Source organism: Stomoxys calcitrans, chromosome 4 (assembly GCF_963082655.1).
Source record: "Stomoxys calcitrans chromosome 4, idStoCalc2.1, whole genome shotgun sequence".
NCBI lineage: Eukaryota > Metazoa > Arthropoda > Insecta > Diptera > Muscidae > Stomoxys > Stomoxys calcitrans.
In genome coordinates this window covers 49265375-49280136 of record NC_081555.1, presented here as the reverse complement: position 1 = coordinate 49280136, position 14762 = coordinate 49265375, and the positions used below count along the sequence as shown (strand labels likewise).

The following is a 14762-nucleotide window of genomic DNA, read 5'->3' as shown; positions in this document are numbered from 1 at the left end:
ATTCGTATAAGAATTGCGTCCATTGGGGCTCACGAAGTAAAATAGAGAGAACGATTTATATGGGATCTGTATCGGGCTATAGACCGATTCAGACCATAATAAACACGTTTGTTGATGGTCACGAGAGGATCCATCGTACAAAATTTCAGGCATATCGGATAATAATTGCGACCTCTAGGGGTCAAGAAGTCAAGATCCCAGATCGGTTTATATGGCAGCTATATCAGGTTATGAACCGATTTGAACCTTATTTGACACAGTTGTTGAAAGTAAAAATAAAATACGCCATGCAAAATTTCAGCCAAATCGGATAGGAATTGCGCCCTCTAGAAGCTCAAGAAGTCAAATCCCCAGATCTGTTTATATGACTGCTATATCAGGTTATAGACCAATTTCAACCATACTTGGCACAGTTGTTGGATATCATAACGAAATACTTCGTGCAAAAATTCATTCAAATCTGATAAGAATTGCGCCCTCTAGAGGCTCAAGAAGTCAAGACCCAAGATCGGTTTATATGGCAGCTATATCAGGTTATAGACCGATTTAAACCATACTTGGCACAGTTGTTGGGTATCATAATAAAACACGTCGTGCGAAATTCCATTCTAATCGGATAAGAATTGCGCCCTCTAGAGGCTCAAGAAGTCAAGACCCAAGATCGGTTTATATGGCAGCTATATCAGGTTATGGACCAATTTGAACCATACTTAGCACAGTTGTTGGATATAATAACAAAACACGTCGTGCAAAATTTCATTTCAATCGGATGAGAATTGCGCTCTCTAGAGGCTCAAGAAGTCAAGACCCAAGATCGGCTTATATGGCAGCTATATTAGGTTATAAACCGATTTGAACCATACTTGGCACAGTTGTTGGATATCATAACAAAACACGTCGTGCAAAATTTCATTCCAATCGGATAAGAATTGCGCGCTCTAGAGGCTCAAGAAGTCAAGACCCAAGATAGGTTTATATGGCAGCTATATCAAAACATGGACCGATATGGCCCATTTACAATACCAACTGACCTACACTAATAAGAAGTATTTGTGCAAAATTTCAAGCGGCTAGCTTTACTCCTTCGGAAGTTAGCGTGCTTTCGACAGACAGACGGACGGACGGACAGACGGACGGACATGGCTAGATCGACATAAAATGTCACGACGATCAAGAATATATATACTTTATGGGGTCTCTGACGAATATTTCGAGTAGTTATAAACAGAATGACGAAATTAGTATACCCCCCATCTTATGGTGGAGGGTATAACAAGTTGAAAGGCGGTAAGTTCGGCCGGGCCGAACTTTGGATACCCACCACCTCGGGTATATATGTAAACCACATGTCGTTAAAGTCCGGTGAAAAGTGCGTAATTTATGCCCCCATAGTAGCTATATCGAAATATGATCCGATTTGGATAAAATTCGGCACTGACATCGAGTGCTCTAAAAGATTAGGTTAGGTTGAAAAGAAGGTGCAGATATTAATCCGGCCCATGCCACTATGGACATACACCTAAGCCAATAATCGGCTTGTTGTGCGCTCGAAAAACTATAAAGTAACCTCTAAAAAGAAAATTTAAAGTTAGGAATTCCGTGCTACTTACAAAATCCTTAATTGTTTTCAATGCTACTCCCCTAAGTTACCACTCACCTCTATTGTGTCTCCACCTAAGTGCCGGAGACGCGAAAGCCGGGCAATGACAAAGGAAATGTTCCAACATCTCATAATCTTCCAAGCATGCCCTACGTGAGCTCGTAGTCCTATGTGTGATACCAATAGCTATACTGACCTCCTTCCAAATCCGAACCGATATGTACCACATTGCAGAAAGATTTTGAAGGGCCTAACACAACTCATTGTCCCAAAATTTTGGCAGCATCGGACAATAAATGCGCCTTTAATGGGCCCAAAACCTTAAATCAAGAGATCAGTTTATATGGCAGCTATATACAAATTTGAACCAATCAGTGCCAAATTTAAGAGGGACATCGACTGGCCTAGCACAACTCACTATCCAAATTTTGGATAGTAAATGTGGTTTTTATGAACCTAAGAACCTAAATCGGCGCATCGGTCTATATGGGGGCTATATCAAAATAGAGTCCGATATAGCCCATCTTCTTACTTAACCTGTTTATGGACAAAAAAGAATCTGTGCAAAGTTTCAGCTCAATATCTCTATTTTTAAAGACTGTAGCGTGATTTCAACAGACAGACGGACGGACATGTCTAGATGGTCTTAGATTTTTACGATCAATAATTTATAGGATCGGAAATGGATATTTCGATGTGTTGCAAACGGAATGACAAAATGAATACACCCCCATCCTTTGGTGGTGGGTATAATAAAAGAAGTAAAAGCGTGCTTATTTCAGTCGGACCGAATCTTATATACTCTCCACTATGGATCGCATTTGTCAAGTTCTTTGTCCGGTATCACTTTGTAGGAAAAAGAGGATACAAATGCAAATTTGCCCATGAACATTCCATTAAGGAACAGGGGCAAACTTCTCACATATCAATGAGTGCAGTCCGATTCAAGTTTAAAGCTTAATGATAAGGACGGCGTGCCGCAGTGCGACACCTCTTTTGAGGATTAGTTTTTACATGGCATAGTACCTCACGAATGTCGCCAGCATTAGGGGGGGATAACCACCGCTGAAAATTTTATGGATTCGAACCCAGGCGTTCAGCGTCATAGGCGGACTTGCTAACCTCTGCGCTACGGTGGCCTCCAGGCAAAAGAGGATAATGGATAAAAATCCATATCAGGTTATGGACCGAAACGAGACGATTGCCGTTGTCTTGCCCTTTAAAGCCAACTTTTTAAATATTCATTCATGCGTATATTGAACAAGCGATTGTAGGTGAATGGAAATAAGTCTTTGTTACAAAGGAACGTATGCATTGGAAAGGGACCGCTAGTGTAAAAAAATTCCAACTTGGTTAGTGTCGTTTGTCGTTTTTATTTTGTTAATGATGCCTTTTGAAGACATCACACCAAAAGCTACCACAAACGAATGGTTGGACTGAAGATACCACTTCAGTCTTTTCTGTTTCATTTCAAAAAATTATCATTAAGTTCAACTCGAAGGAAAAATAAATGAATCTCTTGGTCTTTAACATTTCGATTGAAATTTCGCACCCGTATAATAAAATTGAAATACTTTGTTTATTAACTACACCGAAGTCCACTTGGAATGTTCTGCTTAAGAATTTCTCGTGTATTTCATTATGCTAACGCCTTAACCATTGTTTTCTTGCTGCCTTTAAAAATCATTAACGTTTGATGAAAAAAGTTTATGTCGTTTAAATAAATTACGAGAATTAGATCTCACAATTGCATGTAACCCAAGTGGATTTGTTGGGCTCGCCTCTGCCATTAATCAAAACGTTGTTATCATATTTTTCGGCATGCTGGGCATATTTCTGCCCCAAACAAATGAGATGCAATAAAACAAATGGAATTCGGCTGTTTAACTCAATTTAGTATTTATGAAGGGGAAACAAGTGTTTGTTCCAAAGAAATAACATTGGGCAAGGAACACAGAAACAAGATGTTCAAACTTCTTTTAAGAAACCAAACTTAAAATCACTTAATCGGTGCAAAGGGACATTGCTACGAAGATGATTGATTTTAAAATTTCAAACAGCTTCAAACTTCAGCAAAGTCGTCCAACAAATGTGCTTAGGATAAAATGATCCAATCTGCACATACCACTCACTTTTTGAAATTTCAGCAAAATCGCCATTTATGGGTGAAAGAACTTCATCAGAAAAAATTGCTCTCTATGAGGCACGAAGGGCCTGCTCACTTTTCAAAATTTCAGTGAAATCGGGTAACAAATGCTGCTTTTAATGGCTCAATTTAAAGTTAGAGATCGGTATAAATGACATCTACATTCAAATAAACTCCGATCTAGCCTATACTGGGCACATATGTCGAGAGGCCTAAGACAACTCATTGTTCTAAACTTTAGTGGCATTAGGTAAAACAAGTAAAAAGCCGTTAAGTTCGGCCGGGCCGAACTTTGGATACCCATCACCTCGGGCATATATGTAAACCACCTTTCATCAAAATCCGGTGAAAATTGCATACCTTATGTCCCATAGCAGTTATGTCGAAATATGATCCGATTTAGATCAAATACTATCAAGTACAAGTCATTGTTCAATTGTGTATAACAAAATATTGGTCTTTTTAGTAGCTATATCTAAAAATTAACCGATTTGAGCCATATACAACATGGATGTCGAAAAGCCTAACATAAGTCAATGTGTCAAATTTCATTTAAATCGGATTATAAATGCCCCTTTATTGGGGCCAAGACTTTAAATCGAGATATCGGTCTTTATGGCAGCTATATGCAAATCTGGACCGATTTATACCAAATTGCAGAAATATGTGAAGGGGCTTAACTTAACTCTCAAACACGACTCACTGTCCCAAATTGCGCCGACATCGGACATTAAATACGCTTTTTATGGGCCCAAAACCTAAAACCGAAAGATCAGTCTATATGGCAGCTATATCCAAATCTGGACCGATCTGTGCCATATTGCAGAAGTATGTCAAGGGGCTTAATTTAACTCACTGTCCCAAATTTCGGCGACATCGGACAATAAATGCGCCTTTTATGGGCCCAAAACCAAAAATCGAGGGATCGGTCTATATGGCAGCTATATCCCAATCTGATCCGTTCGAAGCCAAATTGATGAAAAATGTCGAAGCGTCTAAGAAAACTCACTGTCCGAAATTTCAGCAACATCGGATAATAAATGTAGCTTTTATGGGCCTAAGACCCTAAATCGGAGGTTCGGTCTATATAGCAGCTATATCCAAATCTGGATCGATCTGAGCCAAATTGACGAAGGATATCGAAGAGCCTAACACAACTCAATGTCCCAAATTTCAGCAAACCTGATAATAAATGTGGCTTTTATGGGCCTATAGACCGATCCGCCGATTAAGTGTCTTAGGCCAATAAAAGCCAAATTTGTTATCCGATTTTGCTGAAATTTGGGAAAGTGAGTTGTGTTAGGCCCTTCGATATCCTTATTCAATTTGACCCAGATCGGTCCAGATTTGGATATAGCTGCCATATTGACCGATCAGCCGATTTTGGGTCTTAGGCCCATAAAATCCACTTTTATTGCCCAAAATCGGCGGATCGGTCTATATGGCAGCTATATCCAAATCTGGACCGATCTGGGTCAAATTGAAGATGGATATCTAAGGGCCTAACACAACTCACTGTCCCAAATTTCAGCAAAATCGTATAATAAATTTGGCTTTTATTGGCCTAAGACCCTAAATCGGCGGATCGGTCTATATGGGGGCTATATCAAGATGTAGTCCGATATAGCCCATCTTCGAACTTAACCTGTTTATGGTCAAAAAAGAATTTCTGCAAAGTTTCAGCTCAATATCTCTATTTTTGAAGACTATAGCGTGATTTCAACAGACAGACGGATACTTTATAGGGTCGGAAATGGATATTTCGATGTGTTGCAAACGGAATGACAAAATGAATATACCCCCATCCTTCGGTGGTGGGTATAAAAAACGTTTTATGAGGGCCCTCGAACTTAAGTCTGGAGATCAGTATGTCGAGGGGCCTAGCACAACTCATTTTGTTAAATTTCAGTGAAATCAGGTAAAAAATTCGCCTTTTATGAACTCAAGAACTAAATATAGTCCTACCAGGACTATATTTGATCCAGATGTCGAGGGGCTAACACAATTCGCTCTTTCAGGGAAATTGGATGTACTTTACGGCCTCTTGAGGAGCTTGCAATCATTTAAGTCACCCTGACCTGATGGAATATTTCCGGCGTTACTACAGAAGGAGGCCGACTATCTGGCGCCTCTAAAAGACTGGCAGGAGGCAAGGGTGGTATTTATACCCAAGCCCAGCAAGGCAAGCTATGCAACACCAAAGGCCTACAGACCTACAGTGTGCGCCAGAGAAATTGACCTATTTGAAATGTTAATAAAAACAAAAGTAATTTAGTAATGTTTTAATTCCTTTTTTATATGAGAATACAATATCCCAGTTTTTTTTTATGGAGTCTTGAAAATAACGTCGGGTAAATAGCGACCTCCATTGCGCATATACTGATTATGTCAATTTTTGAAATTCTAGGCCCTCTATGACCTCTTCCTCTCTCAACGCACCGCTCAGGAGTTTTTTCAAATTAGTCAGATTCTCTGGCGCACCCTGTATAATCCTTACGTCCTTTCTACTACAGACCATGGAACGTACTGTGTATACCATGAAAAAGAGTAGGACAGCCAGATCAAATAAAAGAACATGCTTATGTCAAGGGAAGGTTGATGAAAACTGTCCTGTACCTGGTTGTGCACAAAATAGAAGAATCTTTCAATACCAACATGTGGCGGTATGCATTAATATCGTGGGGGCTTTTATCCATGTGCGGACCGACACACTGATCCAATCCTTAGACCATTACCGGGTGGACTGGTTCCTTAGAGACTGAATAAACTATGTTCTGAGAAACAGGTGAAAAAATTGTGGATCCCATGACATAAATAAAAGGGAAAAAATGGCACAGAGCACGCCACTCCTATGGGTGACCACCATAAATAACTTATTACGGATGCTGACTGAGGAGGGATTTGAACCCGTTTGCTACGCAGACGATGATATAATACTTTTACAGGGTAAGGATCCGAACCAACTATCCAGAAGGGCCGAAAGGGTCTTGCAGATGGCATGCGGGCTAGACCTAGGGGTCTAAATTTTAACCCAGAGAAGACTGAAATATGCCTGCTCACGAGGAAGAGGAAGGTGGGCCAATTTGATGCACCACGTTTCCTCTATGGAAAGATTTCGGTATCTGATAAGGTCAAATACAGGAAACTGAATTGGAAGTTTCAAATTAAGGAGCGCACCGAGAAGGCTCACAGATGTTGAGCACTATGTAGACGGGCCCTAGGCTCGATTTGGCAGTTAAGGCCAGATGAAAGCTGTCAATAAAGTTGGTTAACCCGAACCCTTTCGGGTCGACGCAGTCCGAGTTAATGGCGTGGTCGAAGAACGCGCATGTAACACTGTGGAACAGTGGAACGGACAGTAGGCTATTACTGAAAGGAATTAAAAATTAGGTCAGTGTAGCCTTTAGTTATCATAACGGGACACATAGGAATACGAGCTCAATTAAGAAAAAAAGGTGCGGCAAGTTATAACATGAGGTGAAGATGATGAGACATTGCACAGTGGAATAGAATCAAAAAAATAATAATAATAAAAAAAATTTGCCATTTGAGAACGAATAGAGATTACTTTTAGGAATTTTAAATGGTTAGAGCTGAGTTTATCGAGATTATATTTCAAATTTCACGGTATTAGGTGATCCCGGTGCCTCTTGCTATGGCCTCAAAGTTGTTCATTTATTGTATATTCGACATTTAATTTTTATTTGTTGGAATTTTTGCCAAGATTGGCTTCGTATTTTACGATTTGCGATGGCACTTGTGGATCGATTTTCTTTCTGATGCCCTGGCAAGAGGGGCCAGGACAACCTAGGACATTGAAATTTTGCACATGATCTCGCTCTAACCATTTTAGATATCAAAGAGATATCTCTATCCGTTCTCATATTGTGCGTCGGAGTATTTCCTATGACAGTGCATGGCTTTCACTGCTAGGAGACACCGGCACTTAGGTTTGGATACAATATCAAACTTAAACCATCTAGGGGGAGTGGTATGGAAAAAATTTAGGATTTTGTAGGTTGTACGGAATGGGGGTATGCTAATTTCTTCATTTTGTTTGTAACTCCTCGAAATATTCGTCTAAGACCCCATAATGTATATAAAGTATATTCTTGATCGAAATGACATTTAAAGTCGATCTAGCCATGTCCGTCCGTCTGTCTGTCGAAAGCAGGCTTACTTTCGAAGGAGTAAAGCTAGACGCTTGAAATTACTACTACTTCTTATTAGTGTAGGGCGGTTGGGATTGTAAATGGGCCAAATCGAACCATGTTTTGATATAGCTGCCATATAAACCGATCTTGGGACTTGACTTCTTGAGCATTTAGAGGGAGCAATTTTCATCCAATTTGGCTGATTTTGCACGTGGTGTTTTGGTATCACTTCCAACAATTGTGCTAAGTATGGTTTAAATCGGTTCACAACCTGATAAGATGCCATATAAACCGATCTTGGTTCTTGACTTCTTAAGCTTCTATAGGACGCAATTATAAACCGAGTTGGCTGTAATTTTGCACGTGGTGTATTGGTGTCTCTTTTAACAACTGTCCTAGGTATTGTCTAAGCCATGTTATAACTTGATATAGTCGCCATATAAACCGATCTTCCAAATTGACTATCTGAGCCACTGGAGGGAGCAATTTTTACTCGATTTACCTGATATTTTGGAGGTGGTGTTTTGCAATGACTTCTAACAGCAATGATAAGTACGGCCTATATCGGTCAATAACTTGACCAATTGATTATATTGAAAAAGACATTCAAAGAACTTGACATATGCTATCCATGGTGGAGGGTATATAAGATTCGGCCCGGCCGAACTAAGCACGCTTTTACTTGTTGGTATTTAGAGCGCACAACAAGCCGACTACTAACTTAAGTGTACACTGAAATCCTCTGGAACCTCTTTTCAATCCCACATAACTTAACCTACATACGATGAACCTACAGGTTCAGAGAATATGTTATCTTGGAGCGGAGCGATGAGGACCATGTCCACTAGGGCACTGAAGACTGTTCTGGATATCCGACCCATAGACATACAGATTAAGTGTGAGGCAGCCACTGCGGCTATGAGACTCAAGGCGATGGGAGAATGGATTGAAAATGGGAGCAGCTCATACAATCGCTGTATAATCGAGGCGACCATAGGGAACCTTGAAGGAAGGGAAGAGGTTTCCGATCGGATACCTGAGATGAACCTTGAGATCGATTGCGAGGCACTGCTGCCAGCGGAACAGTATGAACATCTTTATCGACAGTAAAATTGCCATAAGGGCAATAACAACCAGGACGGTAAGGTCACGAACAGTCTTACAGTGTAAGAAGGAGATTAACGCCTTCTCTGAGGATGGCACGAACCGCATTGTTTGGATGATGGCCCATATAAGGAAGTGGGCGACGAACGCACATGTAACGCTGTGGAATACATAAATCCTATGGGGAAATATCTATCGAGAAAACGATACATAATAAGAAGTCAGTATCTACGAGCTCACTTATGAAAAATTGGTGCGGCAAGTGAAATCATGTTAGCGCATGCGGGGAGGACGATGAGACATTGGAACATTTCCTACATCATTGCGCGGTTTTCGCGGCTAACAGACACCGGCACTTAGGTGGGGACTCAATACCAAACATGAACCAAGTTAGGGGCGTGTTATGGAAAACAATTAGGGATTTTGTAAGTAACACGAATATTCTGACCTAGACTTTCTTTTTCGAGGTTACGTTTTTATACTCTACACCTCTACTGTGGTACAGGGTATTATAACTTAGTGCATTTGTTTGTAACACCGAGAAGGAAGAGAGAGAGAGAGAGACCCATCGGTAAGTATACCGATCGACTCGTCTGTCCATGTTAATTTGTGTACAAAGTACAGGTCGAAATTTTCGTTCGATTTAAGCTATTTCGATAGTCCGATCTGGATTATGCTCGGCACGAATGTCCCTGTTCAAAATTCTATCAAAATTCGGTAATAAATACTCATTTTATGGGCACGATAACTTAAATCGGAAGATCGGTATATTTGGCACTATATCCAAATTCAGTCCGCTCTGGACCGTATTCGTCCCGGCTGTTGAAGAGCCAAATACAACTCGCTCTGCCGATGTCGGGCAATGGGTCTAAGACATTAAATCGGGAGATCGGTTTAAATAGGGGTTATATCAAGACATCATTGGAAGCCACCGTAGCGCAGAGGTGAGCATGTCCGCCTATGACGCTGGACGCCTGGGTTCAAATCCTGACGTGAACATCAGAAAAAATTTTCAGCGTTGGTTATCCCTTCCTAATGCTGGTGAGGTACATTGCCGTTCGGACTCAGCTATAAAAAGAAGACCCCTAATCATTGAGCTTAAACTTGAATCGAACAGCACTCATTGATCTGTGAGAAGTTTGCTCATGTTCCTTAATGGAATGTTCATGGGCAAATCTGCATTTGCATATCAGGACATAGTCCATCTTCGATTTAAATTGCCTAGGAATTACAAAATTGTGCAAAATTTCAGCTTGATGTATTAATTTTTAAAGACTGTAATATGATTTCAACAAATAGGCGGAAAGACTGAAGGACATTGCTATTTCGTCTCAAGTATAAACATTAGGGTGACGACTTTTTTATAACCTCATATCCCTCCATGATATTTGAATGAGATTTTATTTAAAATTAGATAAAATTTGACATATAAGGTGATTCGTAAAAAAAACCTCGCTCTCAAAATTACTTATAACAAAATTTCACAAATGTAATTTCAAAATGGTTTGTGCGTGACTTTTTTTAATGCAATAGTTATTATTTTTGTGTCTAATAGACAAATGTTAATTCACTGGTGCAAATGGAAATAATTGTTGAGAAAAATAAAAATCAAAAAGTCATCACCCTAATGAACAAGGTCCTAACTTGATTTGCCGGGTAGAAACGAAGTGTATGCAAAGAATCTTTGTTGAATGCTTTTTAGGGTGATGACTTATATACACATTAGTTTCCCTGTATCATATTTTGATGAGTTTTTATTTAAGATTAGAGAAAATCTTAAATGTTAGGCAATTCGATAGAAAAAATATCGGGCACAATACAGTTAAAAAAAAAATCACAACAATTTAATTTTAAAGCGGTTTGGCCGCGACCTTTTCTGTATTTAAATGGACTAAATTTTATTTTAGTCATTAAAAGGCAAAAGTTCATTCTCTCAAAAAAAAAAAAATCACTCAAAAAGTCATCACCCTAATATACATTCTTATATACTTAATGTATGTCGACAATGAATATATGGATGTGTTGCAAAGAGAATGACTAAATGAATATACCCCCGATCTGGGTGTGAAGAAGGTAACCTTGTTTCAAAATGTGGTGTAAGACTTGTCATTCAATAGTTTAGACTGCCGTTCCCATTTATATGGAATGTCACCATCAGTAGTGAGTAAGACTCGCCTTTAAAGTGCCCTCGTCCTAAACAGTCTACATAAATTATTTTTTAAAAACTGTTTAAAATCTATTACAATACCTGTGTTCAGTATTGTTGTAGTACTAATTAATATAAAATTCACTGCACCACATATTCACATTGCAAAAATTAATCACGCCCATTCGAACACCTATCGCTCAACTTTCTCTGGCAACATCAGGAACGTGACATCGCGCAAAATACGCGCAGAACTAAAGTAAAAACAAACAAAATCTCAAAAATTACATTATCGTGTAATTACATTAAGTTTATGTTTTCAACATTGTGCGTGTAAGACCGACGAGAAAAATATTAATGTTCACTTTGGTGTTTTTGTTCTTGCCGTTGTTACTCTTGTTTGCAGCTTTGTTTTCTTTAAAGATGGCTTTGTCGTCGGTGAAATTATCAGCAGCCACCGGAAACAGTTCAACATGGAAGAGCAGACATCACAGCAACCAGCATCCGCGACATCATCGAGCTCAACACCAACATCAGCATCAGCTCAAGACAAACAAATGTAGGCATGACGACCGTGCCACTACCAAAAGCATCAGATGTCCAACCCACTTCAAAAGCAGCGGAGGCGGCAGCCAAAACCGAAACAGTAGCTGTAGCAGCAGGCCAAAGTGTTCGTGGTTGCTGTTTCTGGGTACGGTGATGTCCTTATTGCCGCTTAATGTTATGGCCAATCGTAAGTTGTCCACTTTTTATTATTGTACCCATGAATGTTGTTGTTATGGCAAACGACGAACGGCGCAAGAATGGTGACTATGTTCGTTCAGTGTTTTACTTGTGTTCTTGGTTAATCTCATTTTAATATTAATAATAACATTATTTAAAATGTCCTTAATTTATTATGCTTTTATGGAATCTCTACTGTTTTCTTGGCTATCAGTGCCTATGGCACAGAGATTTTCGTATTAAACTGGGGACACTAAGCGAAGGATAATAGGTCGGTGGTGATTATTTTGTATATTATCACAATTATGTTATTTAATTAATAATAATAACATATTTAATATTTGGGAGACTTTGAAACTTTAAACATAACGGTGTTAAATTCGTACGGATCGAACTTTGGATACTCATATATGTCAGCTTTCTGAAAAATGAATATAAGCCAACTGGGAAATAGGTTTTATACGGAACTGGTCCCTGTTTTGATCCCATCGGGTGAATATTGATTAGCATATGGAATGAGAGGTTCCGCATTTACCCAAGGCGTCAATAGGTGAAGAACAGCACTTTGTTTGAAGTTTAAGACAATTCAACTGGAAAATACTACTTAAAAACATTGAGCAATAAGTTTTCTATTATCTGCAAACATTACTGAAATTGAAAACATTTTGGAAAAAGAACTGTTGGAAGGTTTTGAACTGCATTTGATATATGTAAACTTGCTTAGTTAGATTGAAAACAGCAGAAAATGTTTGCTGTTTTAGCAAAAAATACTGTTATACCTTGTTAGTAAATTTTCTGCTGTCATAGCGATTGTAAAGGGTGATTTTTTTGAGGTTAGGATTTTCATGCATTAGTATTTGACAGATCACGTGGGATTTCAGACATGGTGTCAATGAGAAAGATGCTCAGTATGCTTTGACATTTCATCATGAATAGACTTACTAACGAGCAACGCTTGCAAATCATTGAATTTTATTACCAAAATCAGTGTTCGGTTCGAAATGTGTTCATTCACCGTAACGTTGCGTCCAACAGCATCTTTGAAAAAATACGGTCCAATGATTCCACCAGCGTACAAACCACACCAAACAGTGCATTTTTCGGGATGCATGGGCAGTTCTTGAACGGCTACTGGTTGCTCTTCACTCCAAATGCGGCAATTTTGATTATTTACGTAGCCATTCAACCAGAAATGAGCCTCATCGCTGAACGGTGAATGAACACATTTCGAACCGAACACTGATTTTGGTAATAAAATTCAATGATTTGCAAGCGTTGCTCGTTAGTAAGTCTATTCATGATGAAATGTCAAAGCATACTGAGCATCTTTCTCTTTGACACCATGTCTGAAATCCCACGTGATCTGTCAAATACTAATGCATGAAAATCCTAACCTCAAAAAAATCACCCTTTATTTACTAACAAACTATCCTGAATAAAGAGCTTAACATGTCATATAATATGATGCAGTTATGCGCCAGTTATATGTATGGATGGAGGCCACCGTAGCACAGAAGTTAGCATGTCCGCCTATGACGCTGAATGTTAGGGTTCGAATCCTGTCGAGAACATCAGCGTAGGCTAGGTTAGGTTTAAGTGGCAGTCTGCCATCAGACTCACTTAGACGTTTTCGTCCAATGTGATACCACAGGAACAGAAGAAGGAAGATGCCTTCTAGTTCCTACCGTTGAACCATCCAGATCGCTTTAAAAAGCCCAATAACTTGCGAATATTCACATCCGCTAAATCAGACAGGTTCTCAAAGAAATGAGAAACTAAAGTGGAACTCTATCTGACTGTTAGTGCGGGACACTCACACAGAAGGTGTTCTATAGTCTCTTCTTCTTCGATGTCCCCACAGATTCTGCAAAATTCGTTGCTGGCAACCTTCAGTCTTTCAGCATGTTTTCCGATTAGACAGTGACCTGTCATGACGGACGCAATGACTGAGACGTCTGTTCCAGCTAATGACAGCAAAGCAGTAGACCTCTTCAAGTTTACATTAGGCCACATAGTTTTGGAATGCTCACAGCCCCCTCTTTGTGACCATCTATCATTCGTTGTCCTTCGGGGCTGGTCCTGAACATTTAGCTTACATGTCGCTAGAGGCAAACCCACAGATTCCAGTGTCCCTGGAATGTATAGTAAAGTTCCTAGTCTCGCAAGCTCATCCGCTTGACAATTCCCTAGGATATCGTTGTGGCCCGGCACCTAGAACAGGTGAATTTTGAACTGTTCAGCCATCTCGCTGAGAGATTTGCGACAGTCTAGGGCGGCTTTTGTGTCATACCTTCCACATATCAATAAGTGCTGTTCGATAGAGTTTTAGCTCATCAGCATGCACGTTACAGAATTTCGCCTCTCCTATTGTCCAGCGCCATGTCAAAGACCTGACATTGCCATGACCAGTCAGGGCTCTTATCGGTAAATGGAGGCCAAGTTTCCGCGAAAAATCTCCATCATCATCAGTCCTCGATTAATTGTATAAGAAATCAGTTATGCTGCCAAAAAGCAATCCATTTCTACGTTGCCCGTCAGTACCCTCTTTGCATCCCAACCAGTCTCGAACTTATATGGCCTGATGCCTGAGCCTTCAGTGCAGAGAAAACAAAAAGAGATTACGACCAGCAAGAGTAGATCATCTTAGTATATTAGCACATACAAATATATATATTTACATACTTCATTCCGCATATCCCCCTCCGTATGGTGGTGGCCTCACACCAACACAGTAGCGGTATTTCGTTTATAAAACTTTACATGAAATTTCATTATATTATAACCTTGACTGAAAATGTGATTTATTTCATTTTCTTTTGAAATTGTCCCACAGACACAACGTTGTCGCAATACAATACTAATTCTAAATACCATATTCCCGTACAAACA

The 14762-nt window shown here is 39.6% G+C and overlaps 1 protein-coding gene across 1 annotated transcript in view; it reads left to right on the top strand.

Annotated features, from left to right (window-relative positions):
• Positions 1-14762, top strand: part of LOC106088619 (tyramine beta-hydroxylase) — an 89711-nt gene that overhangs the window by 5554 nt on the left and 69395 nt on the right. The window contains exon 2 of the mRNA XM_013254214.2: positions 11557-11883. Within this exon, the coding sequence (XP_013109668.2) occupies positions 11574-11883 (310 nt within the window). The 5' untranslated portion in view covers positions 11557-11573. The remainder of the gene's footprint in view (positions 1-11556; positions 11884-14762) is intronic.